Here is a 24,857-nt window from a genome sequence, read left to right on the forward strand (position 1 = left end):
TATATATATATATATATATATAAAATAAATACATAAAATATGTTATTATATATATATATATATATATATATATATATATATATATATATATATATATATATATATATATATATATATATATATATATATATATAAATATTTATAATAAATAAATAAAATATGTTATTATATATATATATATATATATATATATATATATATATATATATATATATATATATATATATATATATATATATATATATATAATAAAATACAAAAATATATATAGCTAGAATTCAATGAAAGTCAAGTATTTATTTTATATATATGAAATACTTCAGTCTCCCGAATGTGGAGGTCTCAAGGTTGGAAAGTATGGGCAAATGTGGCTTTTGAAGCAATTAAGCGAGGCAAACCATCGCAATATTCACAATGTTGGTTTAAAAAACAATACCACAGAGGTCGTGCTATCCTTTAATTGCGCTATTTCACGGTTTAAAGTGAGAAAAGCAGGCGGACATAGAAACAACTCAAAGCCTTACGTCATCGTGTAGTTGTTGCCATGACCCTGCTGACGTCAAAGCCCCTGCGAGAGTGAGTGGTGCAACCCGGTGCGCAGTCGCCATGGATACTGGCGGGGGGAGGGGTGTGGCTTAGAGGAAGCGGAAGTGTCAGAGCAGGCGGAAGTGGTTGAGCCCTGAATAGCCGAGCATTGAGAGGAGGACGCCTCCATAAACCTTCGCCGTTCACAGCAGAACATCGAGAAGTCTAGTAACCTTCGAAATGTGAGTTAACCTGCTTATGACACCATTGTTGTTTTATACTCACCGCGAGTTAGCTTCTTTACGGCGGGAGGTGGTTATTTGCCGTGTCTGCGGCGGACGGTGCCTATTGTGGTTTGGGGCTGGGTGCGAGGATTTAGGCCGAGGCTTGTGGCCACATAGGGACGGATAACCCAGCCCAGCAGATCATCGTGCCTCTACATAGCTACTCTGTTTTTTTTTTTTAAATGTTCTCCACCGGATGCACTTAAGCGCGATAGGAGTCGCCATTTTGGGCCTTTTTTGACATCTTTAACAGCACTATTGGACGGGCGGCCAGAGGGGACATTTGACCATGTAATGTGGTTTAGCGTGATGGCGGAATCTCCATTGTGCGTGTTATCGATATTACTGACCGACGCCGTGTTGTAATGATCCGATCACCATAATAGTCGATGCTTAAGTCTGCTCCATCATGGCGTAGGCTAACACACCCTCATTTCCCGGGAGTCCCCCCCCCCCCCCCCCCCCACCACCGCCATCAGATTTGATCTTGAACGATGGTTTATTTGAAATTACATAAATATGAGCTGAGCAAATTAAATCATGTCTAAATATATTTTGTTGGGCTGGATTGCGGTTGCCCGATAAAATGTGGGACGCTTCCCGTTTAGCATGCGGCTAAGAGTGACGTGAGGCTCGCCTGCTTAAGCTAGGCTCCATCTTAAAATTCCACAGGGGAGTGCGACAAGAAGGAGGGCGTAACTGTTAGCAGGCCCGCTAAACCGCATAGCCTGCGGTAACATTTTGCCATATTCTGACTCGAAACGCTCTCGTCAGGTTAATGTTGAATACGGTGGTCGTATTGGACTTTATGCGACAGTGAGGCAGTTAATGTGTTTTTTTATTTTTATGAAGTGCGTAGCTCAAATGGGGCGCGAGCTCGATGTTAGCTTAGCGGTTAATGTCGACTCAGTCGACGGCGTGACAAAAATGATTAGCGGCAGTGACGTGCGGTGAACTACACACCAGATGAGGCATACTTATCTCCTTTATTATTATTTTTACATAATTCGTATAAGCAGCTCTAATCATTGTTGATTTAGGTTGCACATTAGAGTAGCAGGAAAAAAAGGGACTAATTCGCTTTCATAAAAACGTTATAATGATATTATGATATGATGAATGGGTCCAAAAAGTATTTGATAAACTTGTTATTAAATACTTTTTGGTCTCATGTGCTTTTAACAAAATAAATCAAGTATTGTGAGTAGAGATGTCCGATAATGGCTTTTTTGCCGATATTGTCCAACTCTTAATTGCCGATACCGATATATGGAGGTAACACATTATTATGCCAAATTTTGTTGTGATGCCCCGCTGGATGCATTAAACAATGTAACAAGGTTTTCCAAAATAAATTAACTCAAGTTATGGGAAAAAATTCCAACACAGCACTGCCATATTTATTATTGAAGTCACAAAGTGCATTATTATTTTTTTAACATGTCTCAAAACAGCAGCTTGGAATTTGGGACATGCTCTCCTTGAGAGAGCATGAGGAGTTGAGGGGGGCGGGTTTTAGGTGGGGGTAGGGGGTAGCAGGGGGGTGTATATTGTAGCGTCCCGGAAGAGTTAGTGCTGCAAGGGGTTCTGGGTACCGTATTTTTTGGACTATAAGTCAGTTTTTTTCATAGTTTGGCCGGGGGTGTGACTTATACTCAGGAGCGACTTATGTGTGAAATTATTAACACATTACCGTAAAATATCAAATAATATTATTTAGCTCATTCACGTAAGAGACTAGACGTATAAGATTTCATCGGATTTAGCGATTAGGAGTGACAGATTGTTTGGTAAACGTATAGCATGTTCTATATGTTATAGTTATTTGAATGACTCTTACCATAATATGTTACGTTAACATACCAGGCAGTTCTCAGTCGGTTATTTATGCGTCATATAACGTACAGCCTGTTGTTCACTATTCTTTATTTATTTTAAATTGCCTTTCAAATGTCTATTCTTGGTGTTGGGTTTTATCAAATAAATTCCCCCTAAAAATGCTACTTATACTCCAGTGCGACTTATGTTTTTTTCCATCTTTATTATGCATTTTCGGGCGGTGCGACTTATACTCCGAAAAATACGGTATTTGTTCTGTTTTTTGTTGTGTTACGGTGCGGATGTTCTCCCGAAATGTGTTTGTCATTCTTGTTTGGTGTGGGTTCACAGTGTGGCGCATATTTGTAACAGTATTAAAGTTGTTTATACGGCCACCCTCAGTGTGTCTTGTATGGCTGTTGATCAAGTATGCCTTGCATTCACTTGTGTGTGTGAAAAGCCGTGGATATTATGTGACTGGGCTGTCACGCAAAGGCAGTGCCTTTAAGGTGTATTAGCGCTCTGTACTTCTCCCTACGTCCGTGTACACATCAGCGTTTTAAAAAGTCATACATTTTACTTTTTGAAACCGATACAGATAATTTTGAAACCGATATCTATAATTTCCGATATTACATTTTAAAGCATTTATCAGCCGATAATATCGGCAGTCCGATATTATCGGACATCTCTAATTGTGAGTGTATCTTGCCTTTCTGTATTTGTATCTGAAGCAGCAATAGCTATCCTCCATGAAAACTTACTTTGTATGATCACATTCATTTTGTCTTAAAATCCAGTTTAGAGAAGTATTTAATCTTGGATACAGTATATAATCCTTCATATTGGCAGACACATTTATTTAATTAAATTTCATTCCAAGCAATAAAATATTTTTGCATCTAACAAAAAACACCCATACAGGCTGGCTTACTCTAATAAAAATGCCATGTTTGTTATAAATACAGTTAAAAAAAAGGGCTTTGCTTCAGCTGAAAAGACATGTCTGCTAGCTTGAGCGCCCCCACTTCTCCCAGTGTGGCGAGTCACATTACTGCTGAGGCATTGAACTGCCAGTTGACAATATATCGCCCCCTACTGTGAGGCAGAGGTACTTGTTACCTCATGGCCTGCCTTTTCGCTCTCAGGCACACACACGCTCAATACACTTTGTGTGTAGCCGTGGAGGCACTACCTGTGGCTGCCTCACTTCTCGCCTGCCTTGTTATTTTGATCAGGAAACACGGAATTATAAATCCCATAGAAAGCAAAGACCAAAAGAGAAATATTCAAACTTATTTTATTACTTTGTTTTTGAACATCTCATGGTTAAACCACCTGGTGGCAAAGTGAGGCGCTGCCTCACTTACCTTCCCTGACAGCACGTCACTGCTTAGCGGGTTTAGTCCTGCCGCTCTTGAGCCATTTTTAAGCAACGAGCCCACTGAAGAAACTGTTAATAGCATGTCTGTAATGTGTTTCGGTCTGTATTATAATACATTTATCGTCGACGCTCGATTGTAGCTAGTAGGGCTACTTACTACTAGCATTGACTGCACAACTTACATGCAGTAATGCTCACTGTTGTCTCTCTTAAAATTCCAATAAATATGTCTGGTCCAAATGTCCACATATTAAACTTGTCATTTGGATTTAAATGTTGGATTTAAAAGAAAACCATGTTAAAATAGTATATGTGCAGTAATAGTTTTCTCATTATGTACATTAATAACTCTGCCAATAATACAAATAAGCAATTGAGTTTTCTCAAAACAAGTACTCAATACATGTTCAATGAGTTACAAGATATGTAATTATTCTCTGGTACTTATACCTGCAGACTACTACACATGACCATTTTGGTTAACAAATCACATCATAACGTAGCAGTCACTGAATAAACTGCCAATATGCCCCATAATGGCTGAGTAGGGATTTAGTTTTGTCATTGTCCGATTTACTAAATTTTCAGATTAAAACGTTGTACATGTTTAAAGGCAAATATGATCTATATTTCCGTTATTTGTTTTAGGACTCTTTGATCTTTTTTGTGTTTTAATTTGTACACTATGCTAAGGGCCCATATAAAACAAGCCATGGCCAGCAACTGGCCCTCAGGCTTTAAACCCTGGTTCACGCAGTTAAAGCATGGGGGTGAAGTTTCAACAAACAAGCGTGTGTCTTCAGGCTCCATCTTCAGAGCACTATCTCTAGTTAGAGGCTGGGCTGCATGCTTTCACACCTCCCTTTCCCCAGCAGTGGTAATTGCTGGGATGTTACTGACGTCATCTCCTGCCCAATGAATACTGGTCGTGTCAGGTTAGCTAGAATTTGAGTCCAGCATAAATGCATGATGCAGGAAACACTTCCTGCCTTTCACTTTTAATGCGTATCACCTGGGAATTCATGAAGGAAGTTGGTGGGCTCCATGCTGAAATATATCAATTCATTACCATTACACCCTTAGTATCTACAGGGGTATGACTACTCACTAAATATAGCTGTGAAGTCGCTTATTTGGCAACCCTGACCTCTTTTACTACTAGAGCTGGGCGATGTATCGAGTTTGTAAGATATATCGATATATTTTTAGACAACGTGTGAATTAAGAAAATTACCAAACGCCGCTTATTTGTTGTGTTCTTTGATTCTCCCCGCTCCCTCTCAACACTCTTGGGCTACTAAACTCCTCCCCTTCCTCCTTCCAAGACGTGCTTGCACGTATAAGAACATCCATGATTGTTTGGTTGTGTACTATGATGATTTGGTTGAGATTAAGGCAAAACATTAGGGACAGGCCAATCAGAGGCAAGATAGGGTGGGTCATCGAGCCAGGAAGAGAAATCACAACAGACATCCCAAATGACGACGAGAGAGTCGTAGAAGAAAAGAGGGAATTTTCAAGCTAAGATGGCAGAGGGATTCTCTTCTTTAGATTTTTCTTTTAGCGATCTAGACCACGTCCAGGAAAAACCACAATGCGTCTACTTGGCCACATTTGGACAAATGTATGCGTCTGGATAAAACATTAATTTAAGTTTTTTACCATGTAAGACCAAATCAAAACTGTTTTCGAGTTGCCGAGCCGGGCATATTTCGCATGAGAAATGCTGCCACAAATGTATGCCGAAGTCAGGAAGATAATAGCCGCACAATTAAGTCAAGTCACTTACTTGGCGCTGACCAGAACCGTACGTGTGTGACAGTCCATTACATCGTCCACTGGGAAGTAAAAAGTACCTGCCTGCAAATTTATTTTTTATCTGAGTTTGATACATTTTGTATTATTTGCACAGCTATGTTATTTATTTTACATAGAAAGAATATGTTTCTGTTTTATTTGTTATGTAATTCTGTGCTACTTAAACAGTTTATTTTCTATGCTGTTAATACCCCTCTTGATAAACTGGGTTAATAAAAGTGCCACTGACTTTTTACAGTACAGTTGTCATTCACTTCAATTTTAGTGAATCTCGCTAAAAAAATCTTTATATGTATACTTTCACCGGAAAATATATCCGGATATATATCGAGTTTAAGTAAAAATATATCGAGATATACTTTTTCGTCCATATCGCCCAGCCCTACTTATTACTACGTCGTCTTATTTTTCCGGCAGACCGGTGTGAATGAGCTTTAAATCGTGGGATTACGATGCATACCGACACCCCGACAGGTAATGCCTAATCTATTTGTGATGGGCCGCAACAAATAAATAAATGCACGAAAAACACAGCAGTGGCTCAACAAAATAGATCATCTATTATAATAACAGGGTTTCTTTCCCCCCAGTTTGCCACTATATGTGGTGGGGGCGTGGCCAATATGACATCATATATGACATAATCTTGATTTGCAATGATGCATACATTTTCTTTATAAAGACTAAACAAATGTTTTGTGTGTATTTAAAAAATATAAGCGTTATTAGCTAATACCATTAATAATAAAATGTTCTTATCGCAATCAGTTTTAACACAAGGATTTTAACTTGGTAGACTGTGCTCTTTGTTCAATGCAGTTTCAATTGTTGCTGCTTATTGTAAAATGTAACACAGGCTACACTTTATTCTGGATGTTGCAATTTAGTTTGCCAAATATGTAAACAGTCATTTGAGTTGGATTTGGAAAAAAATAACTAGGTGTTTTGTTGATATTCTTCACAATGAAGTCAATGTAAATCCAACCACACGAAAGAAAGTGCATTATACATACACATGATGAAGTGCACATGCATGTAGGAATCACGTTAGAATAATAATATGAATTTGAATAAATTTAAAAAATCAATACAATTATGCAGGATGAAGGTTGAGCTGTAATGCCGCTAGCCTAATGCTAACATACAATGGACTAGCTCATAGACAAGCTAACTCAAATTAGCATGGCCAATTGCAGGCACATATACTGTATTTGAACAATCCTTCACACTAACATTCAAATCTATGGACAATTTGCAGTCTCTAATGAAGGTAACATACATATTTTTGGAATGTGGGAGGAAACTGGATTGTCCGGAGAAGACACACATGCACAGGGACAAATAAACACTCCACACGGCGATGTCCAAATGGAGGTTCGGGGAACAAGAAATGCATTAATTAACTTAAAATACCTTTCTCTTCTCTTACTTTACCGTGTGTCAACTCATTTAGGTGCGCGACCAGCTGATGTGCTTCTGATAGGCGATTTAGACGCACGTTTTATTTTTCAAAATGAAGCTATTAGGCAGGTTTTTATGATATTTGAGCTATTTTTAAAACTTAGTATAGCCAATAGTAAGTAAATAATAGACTATATGCGGTATATTCATTCATACGTTACTTAAATTTGTTTTTATGTTAAAAAATGTTTTCATGGGGGGGGGGGGTGATTTTGAAGATGTGGCGGCAGTAATCTTGCCATGATCGTTTACATGTAGGGGAAACCTTGAATAAACATTGTTAAATGCGTGCCTGACCGTTACAATCAGAAGTCGATATTGTTAGTATGTGTACCCGATTTTTAGACTATGCAGTGTACTGGTAGTTTTATACATTAAACCAGGACTGGACTTTCACAATATTATAATAGACCCACTCGACGTCCATTGCATCCGGTCTTCCCTAGAGGGACGGGGGGTTACCCACATATGCGGTCCTCTCCAAGGTTTCTCATAGTCATTCACCGACGTCCCACTGGGGTGAGTTTTTCCTTGCCCGTATGTGGGCTCTGTACCGAGGATGTCGTTGTGGCTTGTGCAGCCCTTTGAGACGCTTGTGATTTAGGGCTATATAAATAAACATTGATTGATTGATGTGCAAACCGTTAACATTGAGGGCAGCATTTATTTTAAGTGGTAAAGCAATTAGTTGGTGTAATATCTAATATCTTAATGAATTCATGTAATTTTCAGTAAATGCAAAGGTAAAATAAGAGAGTTGTTGACGCAGTTGTAATGGTTTTACTAGTTGGTATTGAATGAATGAGCAGGCAGAGGTCACGTTTGCTAAAACATAATTCACATTGTCATTGCCACGTGCACACAGCGCCCACATTCTGAAAAGAAGTGGGATGGATGATGGAATATCAAATATTAATCAGCCAAAGTATGAACATAATAAAAAGAGCGCCCCAGAGGAAGGCCACCAGGAGGCGCCCTCCTTATTGTTTTTGACAGAAGACTAGTGGATGTGCTTCCTGTCTGCCCACTCAAGTGGAGACTGTGTCCACAAAGGATTTGTGTTCACTCTCTTTTAATGGCGCAAAGATGTCATGCTAGTGTCCAATGACATTTAATGGCAGTACACCACAAAGGAGACTAAATGTGCATAGGATGATGATGTAGACATTTATATACACACTGGTAGATTGACGACCCAAAGCACATAGTGGGATCGCTTAACTTTTTTTTAATATATATATACAAATGATAGAAATCTATCATGTTTAAACTGTAGCCATCATTAACAAGGTCATGATGTGATGGTGCTTTTGGTTTTTCATTGGAAGAAATTGAACAGAGCGCTGAAACTTGTTAGTGTTATTTGTTGTTTAGATCAATGCATCCCCATGCACATATTTTACATGTTAAAAATCTCACACCACACCAAACTCATTTGTTGTAATCGTAGTAGTTTGTGAAATGAAATTGTTTCCTGTTGCACACTTTAAATATTTTTCGTGACATACCAGTGTTTGGGATGCACTGGCTTTGTGTGCTTGTGGCTATAGTTGTGGTGTCGTAAGTCTTAAGAAATATGTTTGACATTCAATATTTGAATTAAAAGATCAGTATCAGGTGAGATTGTTTACCGGTCACTTGTTGTTTTTGCAGCCACAAGATGGAGAGGGCCGATCTGGTGCAGAAAGCTAAGCTGGCCGAGCAGGCCGAGCGCTACGACGACATGGCGGCCGCCATGAAGCAGGTGACAGAGCAGAACAAAGATCTGATCAACGAGGAGCGCAACCTGCTCTCTGTGGCCTACAAGAATGTGGTAAGAATCTGCAAGTCACTGCATGCGTGTACGTACTCGACCAACCGTCAATATATGGTGTCATGTCACTAGAACAAAAACAGATCAGTCAATTAATTTGTCTCAAATGGAATACTTCTGTAAGTAAACTTCAGTAAGTATACTGTGTATTAGTAAAAGCAATAGAAACGATATACGTTTGGTCCATGATAGATTTAAAATATATCGCGATAATGCATGTTGACATCGCAATTGAGCAACAACCCGCAAAATTAGGGCTGCCGGTATTGATTGCTTTGGTAATCGAGTAATATTTTGATTAGTTTGTTGGATTAATCGAGCAATTGGATAAAACACACTTTATAACCATAATCCATATTGTAGGGAAAATAGTTGAAATAAACCACATTTTTATTGCTTGGCATAACCTTCATTCTTTTTATTCCAATAAATACACCAACAAAATGGAAATTTCACCTTTAACATGTGTGCATTAGTAAAACAAAATATTTGCTGTTTGCCGCAACAAATATCACATCACCCACACACCACCACTCTCATGTGCACTCTATTGCAGCAGCCATGCAAAAACTACGTCTGCGTATTTAAAGTTGCGGCCAATCAATGCGATCTGGATTTTAAACATTTTTATTAGTTACTCTTAGAGATGGGAATCAAACCAGTTCTTGTTCAGAACCGGTTCCCAGTGTATCAATTCCTTGGAATCGCTTGCCAAATTTTCCAGCGGTTCCCTTATCGATGCCAATGGTTGGGAATGACGTCAAACAGAAAAATGGCGGCACCCGGGCGGAAAAACGTTCTGAAGTTGACTCCATTTTACAAGAAAAGATTGCAACAGCGCTACTTGTAATAATTGTAAGATGGTTGTTTCATCAAGAGACATACAAGCAATAAATAATAAATGAAAGTTGCGTTTTTTAGCCGCGCCAGAATGGGACAACCAGTGAAGAAGTTGTGGTTAAATGCTTGACCCAATTTGCCACAGTGGACGCTCCCTTTTTTAAAGAGGTGAATGTTAAATTTTAGTCAGAGAAAAGTTGAATGTTTTCCTGCAACCACATTTTCACTCAGTCATTTTCATCATATGGGTAAAACTCATAACATTAGAATATTGTGTTAAATTCCATTCATCTCAGCAATTCAACTTTGAATGTGAAACTAATATGTGATATTAACTCATTACATGCAAAGTGAGATATGTCAAGCCTTTGTTTATTATAATTTTGATGATCATGGGTTAGTTTTTGAAGACCCTACATTTTTTGAGATTTTCAATTCAAAGTTTATATAAACTGTTAGCCATCCATCCATCCATTTTATATTCATCAAAATTATATCAAAAATAGCTTAAAATATCTTGAGTTGCATGTTATGTATAATAGCTTCACCTTGAAAATCGAAACACACCATTTTAGGGATGTCACAGTAGGAACATTTTTCATCACGGTTATTGTGACCAAAATGATCACGGTTATCGTTATCGCTGTAATTTTAAATGTGCCCAAAATTTTCAAAAACTACTTAATACTGAAATACTGTAACCAAGTTTATTTAAAAAAACACAACACATTCAATTCATGTATATATGTATCTATAGTAGAAAGTTGAATGTGCATATGAAAGCAACACAAGCATTATAAACAAAGTAATATGGCAGAACAAAATAATACCATACATAAATAAAAAATAAATGTAAAAATTTCGCAAGATGGCACCCTTTTGACATAAGACGTAACTGCACTTTTTGTTCATATAGATAAAAATAGTGTTCAAATATGAGGTCTAGTCTTACACTTAAGACTGCACGATTATGGGCAAAATAATAATTACGATAACTTTCATCAATATTGAAATCACGATTATTAATCTTGTTTATTAATTGTTTGGTAAAACAGTGTTGGGGTGTGAACGCGACGCCATCATGTAATTTGTAAAAAAAAAAATGCTCTTAATAAACATTGTCTATATATTTAAAGAAAAATATTTGTGTTTTTATTCATTAATAGTATCAGCTTGTCAGCTTTTTTATTACATGATGCCTTTATCTCTTATTTTTACATTTTTATAAAGAGGTATTTTTTAACTGTGTACATGTACATGCTGTATCTGGACAGATCCATTTAGAGTTTGAGCAGAAATCTGTCATGTAGGTATTAATTATACACCATAAAACATTAACAAAATGATATGTCACATGAATGGTTATTAAATAAATAATTTGTGGAATGTAAAAAACATGGTGTTTACTTTTTGATATCAATATAAAACACAAAGCGGTTTGGCTAATTAAGATCAAGTCAATTAAACTAGCTTTGTTCTTCAACAACCATGTACTTCAGTGCAACAGTGTGGCTGACAAAAATAAACACGAGTGATACCTCTCACATCTAATACACAATATGTGCCTTTTTAAGACCCCACTGTTGGCTTTGTAAGGTCGTGTTATCTTTAAACTAAATTGATGCTAATCCACCTATTTGTTCTTTTTTCCCCCAAAATAAGAATCGATAAGAACCAACTAGAAACCAAATTGTTAAGCAGAATCAAAAGTGGAATCTGAATCTGAAAAATCATAATTCCCATCCACAGTTACTCTCCTTAATTGATTAATCGTTGCAGCCCCACACAGAATTAAAAACCGCAAGTTGCAATGCATCATCAATGGAATTAGTAAACATGGGTGAAAGCGACGCCGCCAATCGTTTGGATACTAATACGTAATATTTTCTTTCATTTACAGTATTTATTTATTTACACCATGTGACACTATGTTGTAAATATACAGTACTACATACTAAGCTTCTTTCTTTAAAAAACATTACAAGTTTGGCTTTCCTCAATATACATATCAATATTGTTATCCAAGCATAAGCAATATGGATTTTAGGCCATACTGCCCAGCCCTTTTACTGTGTACTTAATTCCTGTGTGAGAGCATTTGACAGTGAAGTGCTGTCCCAAATCCATTACTGTTACGCATTTACCGCAAATGAGCATTGCAATAATTACTCAATACTTCCTCCATTTGACACAGCATTATCGCCAACATTTAGCTCAACCTAACAAAATATCTTATTTTTTTCCCTACTTCTTGATTGTACAATTAAAAACTACCTCAATACGCCATCCCTTTTTGTCTGACGTCGCCCTTTCACAACATATCCAAAATGGTGACTATTGAGGGTGGTAAGTGTGTACAGTTCTTACTTTCCAGTGCATATTAAAGATTAAAGATACCAATGATTGTCACACACACACTAGATGTGGTGAAATTTGTCCTCTGCATTTGACCCATCCCCATATATGTTTACTTACAAGGTATGTTTGAAATGCAGTATACGCTCAGTACCCGGATGTTGCTATCAAAGCAAGTTGAAGAAGTAACTTCAATTTTCTACTTTTTTTGACTTGCTGCTATGCAGATTTTTTCGGACAAAGAGCAATGATTAAAATGAGCATTTGCTAGTCATGTCCACTAGGAGGCAGAAAATTAATAGTCATACTCCAAAAACACTATACATCTTACAAAAATGTATCAAATGTATTTTCTGCAATGGGACCACTGCTTGTTAAGTATAAAATATATGGATTTTGTCGATTGGCAACACTAAATTGGCCCTAGTGTGTGAATGTTGTCTATCTGTGTTGGCCCTGTAATGAGGTTGCGACTTGTCCAGGGTGTACCCTGCCTTCCGCCGGAATGCAGCTGAGATAGGCTCCAGCGACCACAAAAGGGACAAGCGGTAGAAAATGGATGGATGTCTGTCTCAATTGGTACAACCATTTTCTGCCTTACCCCTTCTCTTAGCCCTTGGGCCTCGGTTTTGCACGTTCACATCAAGCAAATCTCCCAATTGTCCTGTAAGATCAAAGGGGAACTGCGGGTTTTTTAAGAATGTTGGCCTATCGTTCACAATCAATATGAGAGACAAGAACACACACGCCTTAAAAATAAATAAAAAAACACTTGAAAGATGCGGCTAATGCAGTCACCGTTGTAGCCTTCAAAGCTTTCTAAAACAACTTCAAACCCTCCAGCAATGTTTTATATACACACTGCAAGTCTATATATAATGTAATAACAGACACGTTCATAATAATATGTAATATGTTCAATATTTACCGTATCATTTTAATCATTTACGGACTGATTTCTTTAGCGCATTGATTTCTTTTTCAGTAGCAGCACACATCAGACTTCTGGCAACAATGTGTACTTTCGGAATCAAACACAAGTGTGTTGTAATCAAGGCAGACTTGGTAATAGATAGATAGATAGTACTTTATTGATTCCTTCAGGAGAGTTCCCTCAGGAAAATTTAGACAACGAAGACGACTATTTTGGGATAAATGAGGATTCACAATCTTACGCTTTTGAAGCTAAATATACTGCTGCTTATAGAAGCGAGCACAAAGGAGACGTTGGAGCAGACGGAAGCCCGGAAAGAGAGGTGAAAGTGATTTTGACGCTATAAATATGGAATTTGGAGCCAAGCCATTTCGACATAAATGGCGTACTTACCCAAAATCAACGGAAAACGTCCCTGGCCAGCTGGACCAGACGAACAACTGTCCATCGAGTGAGTCACTTTGATATCGATCATGATACACGCAGCACGCCATGTGTGTCGCTGTCTGGCTTTCTCAGCTGTTTACAAACAAAACATGAAATGTGGGTTAATACTTTACAGATACTGTAATATAATTGTTCATATTTTTCATTCAGTACAAATTGGTGTCTTATTGCAGTGTTGTGCATTACAAACTCACGCGTTTCGTGCTGACGTAGAAGCTAGCTTATCTCTTGCCGTAGTTAGCTTTTACGGCTAATACAGAAGCATGCCGATGTGTTACTACGCTAGAAAAATATTTGTGAAGTATTCGCTAGAGCTTGGTTATTATACAGGTTACGGAACGTGAATGAAGTATTGACGGTTTTTGAATGCATTTTTAAAGTGATTTACAGGTAAAATTGATTACTGTCATTAGCTGCATTGCTAGCCACATAGAACGAGACAATTTTTATATGTTAGAAAGCGAAAATACAAAACCGTTTTGTCTTCTTGTCTCTCATGATTGTGAACGATAATTCCCAAAAAAGTGCAGTTCCCTTTTGTAGAGAAGGACTTGGTGCCAAAGGGTGTATAGCCCTCAGCACTAACTGTGGTACCGTTCACACTTGAAACAAAGGGTTATGAGAATAAGGCTAAGCAGAAAACACAAAATATTATAAGCATTTTTGATTTTCCTAGTGATGACACTTGTGTTTTATAATAATAATACCTGGGATTTATATAGCGCTTTTCTAAGTACCCAAAGTCGCTTTACATGTTAAAAACCCATCATTCATTCACACCTGGTGGTGGTAAGCTACTTTCGTAGCCACAGCTGCCCTGGGGTAGACTGACGGAAGCGTGGCTGCCAATTTGCGCCTACGGCCCCTCCGACCACCACCTATCATTCATTCATCATTCATTCACCGGTGTGAGCGGCACCGGGGGCAAGGGTGAAGTGTCCTGCCCAAGGACACAACGGCATGGTAAGAGGCGGGGAGCGAACCTGCAACCCTCAGGTTTCTGACACGGGCGCTCTACCCACTACACCATGCCGCCCCTAATGTATTCAATTTGCTACTCCACATACATATTGCCATGTTTTGAATGTTTTTTTAAATTAGAATTGCTCATCAAAAAAGCCAGCTAGCGTTGCTGTAACCAGTAAACAATGTCAGACAAGCAGCAATATTGGACTTCACTATAATTTGACTATAATTACATGAATGATTAGACGCCAATTTACATTAGCAAAGTTACATTAGCCATTTTAGAATGTTTTTATTTTTTTAATTGCTTGTCATGAAAACCAACTACCGTATTTTTTGGACTATAAGTCGCAGTTTTTTTCATAGTTTGGCCGGGGGTGCGACTTATACTCAGGAGCGACTTATGTGTGAAATTATTAACACATTACCGTAAAATATCAAATAATATTATTTAGCTCATTCACGTAAGAGACTAGACTTATAAGATTTCATGGGATTTAGCGATTAGGAGTGACAGATTGTTTGGTAAACGTATAGGATGTTCTATATGTTATGTTATAGTTATTTGAATGACTTACCATAATATCTTACGTTAACATACCAGGCACGTTCTCAGTTGGTTATTCATGCGTCATATAACGTACACTTATTCAGCTTGTTGTTCACTATTCTTTATTTTAAATTGCCTTTCAAATGTCTATTCTTGGTGTTGGGTTTTATCAAATAAATTTCCCCAAAAAATGTGACTTATACTGCAGTGCGACTTATGTTTTTTTCCTTCTTTATTATGCATTTTCGGCCGGTGTGACTTAAACTCCGGAGCGACTTATACTCCGAAAAATGCAACTATTGTACATATTGTAGCTTCTGAATACAGTGATGTCCTTTTTCATATCGTATCTGTCTAGTAATTGATGTAATGTTGTATGTTTACTGGCTACGACAAAGCCACCAAGTAGCTCCAGGTGACGTAGCGAGAAAGACTGGCGTCTCATTTTCTTAAGGAGTTTATGTTGTACCACTTGATCTTGCCCCTCGGTTTTAAGGGGAAAAGGCAAAGAATTGAGATTTAGCCCTAGTCATTTTATTGAATAAGTGTGCTTTTTAATTTTCCTGAGGGAACTCTCCTCAAGGAATCAAAGTACTATCTATCTATCTCACACGGTTTTCATGCACTAATAAACAGTGTTGGGACTAACGCGTTACAAAGTAACGCCGTTAGTTTCGGCGGTAACTAATAATCTAACGCGTTATTTTTTTATATTCAGTAACTCACTTACCGTTACTACATGATGCGTTACTGCGTTATTTTACGTTATTTTTTATGTTGTATCAGCTAGAAACAGAAGCGCTGCGGTGTCTTTCTTCTGAATCTTCCTCTGTCACACGCTGGAGAGAAAAAAAGAGGCGTGTGTCTGGGTGTGGGGAGGAGGGTGTGGGGGGAGGGACACACGTGATCCGCGGTTTGATATATAAAACAAAACAAAAAGGTTGTTCGCATGCACGTTCAGTCCACACACAGCGTGGTCATGGCGAGCGGAGTAACGGAGGAGCTTGAACGCCCCGCGCCATTTAATCGGTGTGTTTATAGGAGCAGACTCAGTTGTGCAAGACGAGGCTTTTAAACACATGCTGAACGTGCTTGAGCCACGTTACGACATCCCGTCGCGCACCCACTTCAGCGATAAGATTGTGCCAGATCTTTATGAGCAGGAGAAGAAAAAAGTTGTGGATGAACTATCCAGAGCATCATCTGTTGCGCTCACGACAGACTGGTGCACGTCCAGGGAAACTATGTGACGATAAGCGCTCACTTCATCACAGCAGACTGGCAGATGAGCAGACACGCCCCCCTCTACGAGAGTCACCTTGCGCAGGTACCTACACAAGCAGTGGAGGAATGGAAGATAAAGATATCCCAGTCACAAGTGATAATGCCAAAAATCACATAAATGCAGTGAATGAGGCAGGACTGGGACCACAGATAGGTGCTTTGCACATGTAGTGAATTTGGCATCACATCTCAGTCAATAGGATGGATCAGGAAGGAGGTTTCCCTAGCACAACAGCTGCTCATGTACTTAAGACAAAGCAAGAAATGCTAAAACTGCCTACTCATAAAGCTCATACATGATGTCCAAACGAAGTGGAACTCCACTTATGATATGTTGGAGCAGCAGGCAGCTATATACTCTGCACTGACCCACAACACCCTGAAGAAAAATGTCAAAGACATCATCAACCTGTCTGATGATGATGTGAGAGTGGCAGAGGAGGTCCTCCAGGTGCTTAAACCACTCAAAAGTGTTACATCTCTACTGAGGACTGAAACTTCACCATCTGTGTCAATGATCCGGCCACTGAAAACAAGAATTGTACAATCCATGGCTCCAAGTGTGGAAGACAGCAGCATCACTCGAGATGTCAGGCTTTATTTCACTATCTATTTTTCAAGGAAGATGATGTGCCTTCTTAGGTTGCACTTTAAAGGCCTACTGAAATGATTTTTTTTTATTTAAACGGGAATAGCAGATCCATTCTATGTGTCATACTTGATCATTTCGCAATATTGCCATATTTTTGCTGAAAGGATTTAGTAGAGAAAATCAACGATAAAGTTCGCAACTTTTGCTCGCTGATAAAAAAAAGCCTTGCCTGTACCGGAAGTAGCGTGACGTCACAGGAGCTAGGATTCCTCACAATTCCCCGTTGTTTACAATTGGGCGAGAGAGATTCGGACCGAGAAAGTGATGATTACCCCATTAATTTGAGCGAGGATGAAAGATTCGTAGATGAGGAACGTTACAGTGAACGACTTGAGAGGCAGTGATGGACGTATCTTTTTTCGCTCTGACCGTAACTTAGGTACAAGCTGGCTCATTGGATTCCACACTCCTTTTTTTATTGTGGATCACGGATTTGTATTTTAAACCACCTCAGATACTATATCCTCTTGAAAATGAGAGTCGAGAACGCGAAATGGACATTCAGTGCCTTTTTATCTCCACGACAATACATCGGCGAAATGCTTTAGCTACGAGCTAACGTGATAGCATCGTGCTTCAACTGCATAAAGAAACAAAAAAATAAACCCCTGACTGGAAGGATAGATAGAAAATCAACAATACTATTAAACCGTGGACATGTAAATACACGGTTAATGCTTTCCAGGCTGGCGAAGGTTAACAATGCTGTGCTAACGACGCCATTTAAGCTAACTTAGCAACGGGACCTCACAGAGCTATGCTAAAAACATTAGCTCTCCACCTACGCCAGCCAGCCCTCATCTACTCATCAACACCCGTGCTCACCTGCGTTCAAGCGATCGGCAGAAGGACGAAGGACTTCACCCGATGCGTTTGGCGGCCCGGAGACTTAGGAAGTCAAGGTGAGGTCGGCGGCTAGCGCGGCTAGCACCCCAACAAAGTCCTCCTGGTTGTGTTGCTGTAGTCCGCTGCTAATACACCAATCCCACCTACAACTGTCTTCTTTGCAGCCTTCATTGTTCATTAAACAAATTGCAAAAGATGTCCAGAATACTGTGGAATTATGAAATGAAAACAGAGCTTTTTGTATAGGATTCTACAGGTACCATAACTTCCGTTACTCTGACTTCGTCACGCGCATACGTCATCATACCGCGACGTTTCAGCAGGATATTTCCCGGGAAGTTTTAAATGTCACTTTACAAGTTAACCCGGCCGTATTGGCATGTGTTGCAATGTTAAGATTTCATCATTGATATATAAACTATCAGACTGCGTGGTCGGTAGTAGTGGGTTTCAGTAGGCCTTTAAGTTGTTTTTTATTAATGGTCATTGGTCCAAGTTTAAAGAAAGGAGAAATGCCTTTTTATGTTGCACTGTTTTTCATTAATTATGTTAAAATGAAAATAAAAATGCATGTCAAGTTGATCAACTGATTGTATTATTCTCCAGTGCCCAATAACAGTATTGTAATGAAGGCTAAAAGGGCATTAATGGGAGCTTTAAAAAAAAAAGAAGTAACTAAATAGTTACTTTTCACAGTAACGTATTACTTTTTGATGTAAGTAACTGAGTTAGTAACTGAGTTACTTTTGAAATTAAGTAACTAGTAATTGTAACTAGTTACTGGTTTTCAGTAACTAACCCAACACTGCTAATAAGTCAGATTTCAGAAATAATTTGACATGAAATAAGCATTGTACAAACCTTAGAAAAAAATGTAATCTGATAGTGTTTGGCCTTTGAAAAGTCGAACTAACACACCTAGATTATGCGATTGAAAACTAGATCTCTCAAGTGGGTGTGGGTGCCGGAGGGGACCCTTGTATCGCCCATGCGCCATTCTCAATGCGTGGCGTAGAACCCGGAAGCGCATCTCATACAATCAAAACATACAACTGGAATGAAGAAGAGACTGTATATTTGCTTCACAAATTAAAAAAAACGGAATATTTTGAAGTGCATCGATTGGAGAGAAAAAAAGAGAGATTTATTTACTGACAGTGCACTGCATTTGGACCCACCTCTCAATGCAAATGCACTAAGACTTTGGTATAAGTACTGAGGAGCACTGATTGAGACACAACTCATGTTGCTAAATCAACATGACCCAACAACTTTAATTAGTCACACTGATCGTTCTTCTTCCCTCCTTTCTCAAGTGTTCTGCTATTCCAGTGGTTCTCAAACTTTTTTTGTCATCCCCCACTTTGGACAAGGGGGAGTTTTCAAACCCCACCTGCCCCCATCGCCCCAACAGAACGCTAATGCCAAGCTTAACATTTTCAAATTTATCGAACATCAAGTAACATCAAGTTTTATACATTCAAACTCAATAACATAAAATAAAATCAAGTTCAATAATAAATAAAATAACTGTGCAGCTGTGGTATAACTTGCATCAAGTTCAATATCAAATAAAATAACTTGCATCAATTCAATAATAAATACAACAAGTGTTATAACTTGCATCAAGTTCAATAATAAATCAAAAAAAGTGTTATAACTTGCATCAAGTTCAATAATAAATCAAATAAAAGTGTTATAACTTGCATCAAGTTCAATAATGAATAAAACAAAAGTGTTATAACTTGCATCAAGTTCATTAATAAATCAAAAAAAGTGTTATAACTTGCATCAAGTTCAATAATAAATCAAATAAAAGTGTTATAACTTGCATCAAGTTCAATAATAAATCAAATAACTTGCATCAAGTTCAATAATAAATGAAAATAAAAGTGCCACTTTGCAATCTTTGCCAAAAAAAAGGAGGACAGGGCAAGTGAACATGAGTTTTACAGTACTCCAGCATTAGTGGCTGCAATGAGCCTGTTTTGCACTGCACAGCTTTTCAAATCGGGGTTGCAGGCTTGACACTGCCACTGTTAAAACCTCTTTGAATTCGGGGCTGAGCTGCCTTGACGCGAGTGTTTCCCGGTGAATGACACATTGTGTCCAATGCGCATTTGGCGCAACCCTCTTTATTAGAGCCCGCAGCCCGTTTCTTGACTTTGCCATGCGCGCCATCAGAGCAAAAGCCCACACAGTTTTCCCATTTAAGGTTGTGTTCTTTGAGGAAACCGTCCATTATCTTGAACAGCTCATCAGCAGTGGCTCTATTTTTTATGTATTTGCAAAACAGCAAATCCTCGCACAGTGACTCGCCATTCACAAAGCTTCCGCTTAGCCCCGCCCCATTAGTTACTGTTGCTGTCTGTCAAACTTTCGCTCCTACCTAGAAATGTAAAGCATACAGGAAAAATAAGTAATTTACATTTATCTATATAGCGGATTTCACAGACAGAATCACAAAGTGATTTACAGTGTGTATAGAAAATGAAAGCATAGTAAAAAAAAAAATCAAAGAATATAATAAAAAAATTTAAAAAATAAAAGTGAAATTTCTTCCCGTTCCTCACGCCCCACCTGTCATGTCTCTATTCCCCACCAGTGGGGCGCGCCCCACACTTTGAGAAACGCTGTGCTATTCCCTCCTTTCTCAAGTGTCCTGCCTTGACTTGTATCCTATTGATTTTTTTGTGACGCCTTCAGGTGGGAGCCCGCCGCTCGTCCTGGCGCGTCATCTCCAGCATCGAGCAGAAGAGCGAGGGCAACGACAAAAAGCAGCAGATGGCCCGTGACTACCGTGTGAAGATCGAGTCTGAACTTAAAGAAATCTGCCATGACGTGCTGGTACATGTAGGGGTGGGGGGGTTTAATACAAGGTGTCCAAAGTTTGGTCTGTAGTTTTTGTTTTTCTACATCTTCTTGAGAACCAGTGGTCATTTGTCTTTTGTATAATCTGGCTATTTCCCCCAATGTTGTAACCAAAGCAGGGCCGTACGCTTAGCTTTTTCACTTGTAGCACCAATGCTACTAATGAATTTTTTTTAGCACATTTTTGGGACCGATGAGCATCCCAAATAGACAAAAACAGGTACCAACAAGTAAGAAAAGTAGGTTTTGTATAATAAGATCCCAATTTAAGAGGTGTTTTGACATAATAAAAAAACAAAAATCCTTGAAAATGTAAGAAAAGTCAAATATTATCTCCAATCTTCTTTTTAAAAAAAACAAAAAAACATTTAGCTATGCTCAATTCTTCAGCTAACAAAAATATAAAATAACAAAATGTAAGAAAGTCCCTTGGTTTAAGAGGACATGTTTAAACGTCAGCAGCAACATGAGAATAATTTACCTTTAACAATGGTGTTTTTGTAGGTAAAAATTATAGGACATACACACAGATTTTAGCCAGGAACACCAACCTGCCAACTGCTTCATGATGCTGTGACAGGCTGTGTTCTGAAAATCACTTTTAAAAAGTAAGTTACTCGTTACTTTATCAAAAAAGTGGTTAATTTAGTAACATAATTACTCTTTAATAAACGTAATTAATTACAAGGGAAAGTAATTATTTAAAAAAAAAAAAATCAACTATCTGGCATAACGCAGTTGAGATAAGTTTCATATGAGAGCATTGTGTGCGTGTGTGCCTTTTAAAAGGCGTTGCCTAGTGACATGAGATGTCAGCGAGTCCAGCTTGAAATGTTTTGTTAGCTTAGCAAGCGAGCAGCAGCAGTTTGTCGGCTCTGACGGCAGCTCTTTTGAATATTTCACTGGTTTGTGTTACCTCTGCTTAATAGATTGAATGTGCTTCCATGGCTGTATGTTCTTGTCAACAAACGGGGTGTTATTTGAATGGCAAGTTTGTCACTTCAATCATTGATTTGTTCAATATTCTTTCGACTTACATAGTTACTAACGTGCAGTGTAGTTTGTTTGTGTCAAGTTTTAAGGTGGTGAAAAAAAGTTTTTTTACCGACCAGTTCCTCCAACTAAGATCTTCTTTCTTCCGTGTCGGGAAGTCTGAGTCACCCTGAGTGTGTGAACTAGGAGGAGCGGCGCTCCCCTCTGTGCATGGCACAGGAGGAAGGGACACGCACACAGCTCTCAGCGCGCACAGAGTGATAAGTATTTCTGCATCAATCACTTGTCCATTTGGTTATAAGTTTATTTCAAACATGCTATACAGGTGGGTGAACATTGTGTTCTTTGATCAAATTTGATGGGTTTCTTTTAGGAGCAAAATGCGACGAAAGGGTTGAAATCCCTATTTGCATATGCGCGACAGTTTTCTTTTTTCAAGTCGCACGGCCTATTTTTAGTGAGTACATTTATCACACTGTACAGCCCTGCAAAGACAAATGTCCACTGCACAGAAAGTTGTTTTTTAGAAGATGTAATATATCTTTGCCTACATTGGATTGGTGTTGGGGCTCTAATTTAATCTAAAGTTTGTAAAGTGACCATCGCATCCTTCAGTTTTTCAGTATGTGTGTAGGTTGGAAACATTTGGAAAAAAACAAAAACAAAAAGGAAACATTTGGACACCCCTTCTCTGCAACTAAAGGAGATATGTATGAACTATATTTTTCTAACATCTTTGCTCGGCTTCCAGAGTCTGCTGGACAAATTTTTGATCGCCAACGCCAGCCTGCCAGAGAGCAAGGTGTTCTACCTTAAAATGAAAGGAGACTACTACAGATACCTGTCAGAGGTGGCGTCTGGTGATTCCAAGAAAGGTACAATACTGGGCCGCATGGCTTTTGTTACTTGATGATAAATGTCCCGGAAATTTGGCACAGCAATTTAGACTTTGTGCTTGTGCCTCCAGAAACGGTGGAGGAGTCTGAGAATGCCTACCAGAACGCCTTCGATATCAGCAAGACCGACATGCAGTCCACGCACCCCATCCGACTCGGCCTGGCCCTTAACTTCTCCGTCTTCTACTACGAAATCCTCAACTCGCCGGACAAGGCGTGTGGTCTGGCCAAGCAGGTCGGTGCTCGCTAACATTAAAATTGTAGCATGGGGTGGGGTGCAAGGGCATGGTGGTGGCGACAATGGTGGGCTGGACCGCTTACTAACCATCTCCTCAAATGTCCTCGCAGGCGTTTGACGAGGCCATTGCCGAGCTCGACAGCTTGAACGAGGAGTCGTACAAAGACAGCACGCTGATCATGCAGCTACTACGGGACAACCTGACTGTGAGTACCAGCCTCTGCTACGGTACTTAGTACTTGGTCACCTCATCACTGACCGTTACTTCCCGTCTTTTCCCTCCAGCTGTGGACATCAGAAAACCAGGGAGACGAGGTAGAGGCCGGCGAAGGGGAAAACTAGAGCGCACTCAACGGTTCAAACACCCCCACTCCCCTTTTTCTCTCTCTCTTCATGCACACAAATGTTCATTCCCTCTTCAAGCTTCTTTGCTTTCTTCTGTATAAGCAGCAGCATGAATTGTACACCTCCACCCTCCCCACTACATGGCACTCCATGTCCAGCCCGCCCACTAGAACCTTCTGGCCCGTCCTGTCTCACTAGGAGGTTTTTAAAAAACAAAAAACAAAAAAAAATCTGATATAATTTTCTCAATCTTTCCTCTTTCCTAACTCCACCGCCCCACTCTAGCGAGCTCTTCCTCCTTCCTGTTTCTTGGCTTCTTAGTCCCGCCCACTGGCTGCTTTTATTCCACTTTAATCCAAACAAGACAAAAGGTTATTAAACTGTGTGTTTATTTTCAACAAACACTGTGATGCTGACGAGTCTTTCCTCACTCGGGGTCATGCGGGGAGGGGGGGCGTGCCCACTCTGCTGACGTTTATACAGAAGGGGCGTGGGTGGGCATCTCCCGCGAGGTCACATTGTGACACTGACTGACTGACTAGTGAGCGGTCCGTCATCACGTTGGTTTCCATAATGACCAGAACTTTATCCACTCCCTCATCACTTTACGACTAAACAAAATATTTTGAACTAAAACATGCTTTATGATTTGCCGATAACGTCCAAAGTTTCAAATTGAGTTTTCCTCCAAAGTCGGTCAGTGTCACGACGTCCTCCCCACGGAGAATCTGGACATTCCACGCTGTAGGTGTCTCTTACTTTGCTGGGGACAAACGTCTTTTCATTTATTGAAAAGCTAAGGAAATAAAAACACAAAAAAAGCTTCCCTGCCGCTGTTCCCTACGTCCCTCTCATTAGCCAATCACTACGCTGCTTGTTGGCTGCATAAAGGATGGATGTGGCAGCCTGTGTGTGTATATCTGCTAGTTCACTTTTTTCTTCTTATCAGTATCCTGCTTTTAATCCAAGACAAAATTTACAAAAAAAAAGTTTGCTTCTGTGACGGTTTTCTTGCTTAGCGCGTTCGTGCTTGTGAACATTTTGAACTTCGCTTCAATAAAAAGAGAAAATTACCCCCCCAAAAAATGATGCCTTCCCTTTCCCCTTACCCCTCCCCCCTTTCCCCGATTAATGAGCTAACAGTAGATTTGTGTCTTTAAAAACTCTAGGTTCACCTTTACATGTTATAAACAGGACAAAATGTACAAGACGATTTAAAGTGAAATAAAGGTTTTATCAGTTCTGAAACATTATTTCTCTCTTTCACGTCATTTGCTCACACTTTCACACTTCAGCGCTCGGGTCATTGTAGTAGTGGTTTTCATCCATCAGACACTCTGAAGACCATGCCAACAAGATTTAAGGAACTTGAGGTTGTTTTGATTGGCACACTTTCACTTATGTCTTTTGAGTGCATAAGGCAAATGAAAGTGCACTGTCAGTTACAGGGTGTTGCACTCAGTCAAAATAGTTATTTGGAAAAAATGGAAGCTGAGGAACAACACAGGGTGAACAGAAGGAGCAGCGGGTAAAGACT

General features: G+C 39.1%; 1 protein-coding gene across 1 annotated transcript; it reads left to right on the plus strand.

Moving 5' to 3' along the window:
• Positions 1 to 609: 609 nt before the first annotated feature.
• LOC133650394 (14-3-3 protein beta/alpha-1-like) lies at positions 610 to 24,568 on the plus strand. Its single transcript, XM_062047573.1, has 7 exons — positions 610 to 767; positions 8,944 to 9,103; positions 20,684 to 20,824; positions 22,593 to 22,716; positions 22,809 to 22,972; positions 23,086 to 23,181; positions 23,261 to 24,568. Exons 2-7 carry the CDS (start codon positions 8,951 to 8,953, stop codon positions 23,315 to 23,317), a joined length of 735 nt encoding a protein of 244 aa, XP_061903557.1. The 5' UTR covers positions 610 to 767; positions 8,944 to 8,950; the 3' UTR covers positions 23,318 to 24,568.
• The last annotated feature ends 289 nt before the right edge of the window (positions 24,569 to 24,857 follow it).

The sequence above is a fragment of the Entelurus aequoreus genome, linkage group LG01, assembly GCF_033978785.1.
Source record: "Entelurus aequoreus isolate RoL-2023_Sb linkage group LG01, RoL_Eaeq_v1.1, whole genome shotgun sequence".
Classification (NCBI taxonomy): Eukaryota; Metazoa; Chordata; class Actinopteri; order Syngnathiformes; family Syngnathidae; genus Entelurus; species Entelurus aequoreus.

Bases quoted from the DNA above. Each gene is read 5' to 3' on its own strand.
- LOC133650394 (XM_062047573.1), top strand. From the start codon at position 8,951: ATGGAGAGGGCCGATCTGGTGCAGAAAGCTAAGCTGGCCGAGCAGGCC. The intron at 22,973-23,085 runs GTCGGTGCTCGC...ATGTCCTCGCAG, and splicing joins CGTGTGGTCTGGCCAAGCAG to GCGTTTGACGAGGCCATTGC. The intron at 23,182-23,260 runs GTGAGTACCAGC...TTTTCCCTCCAG, and splicing joins TACTACGGGACAACCTGACT to CTGTGGACATCAGAAAACCA.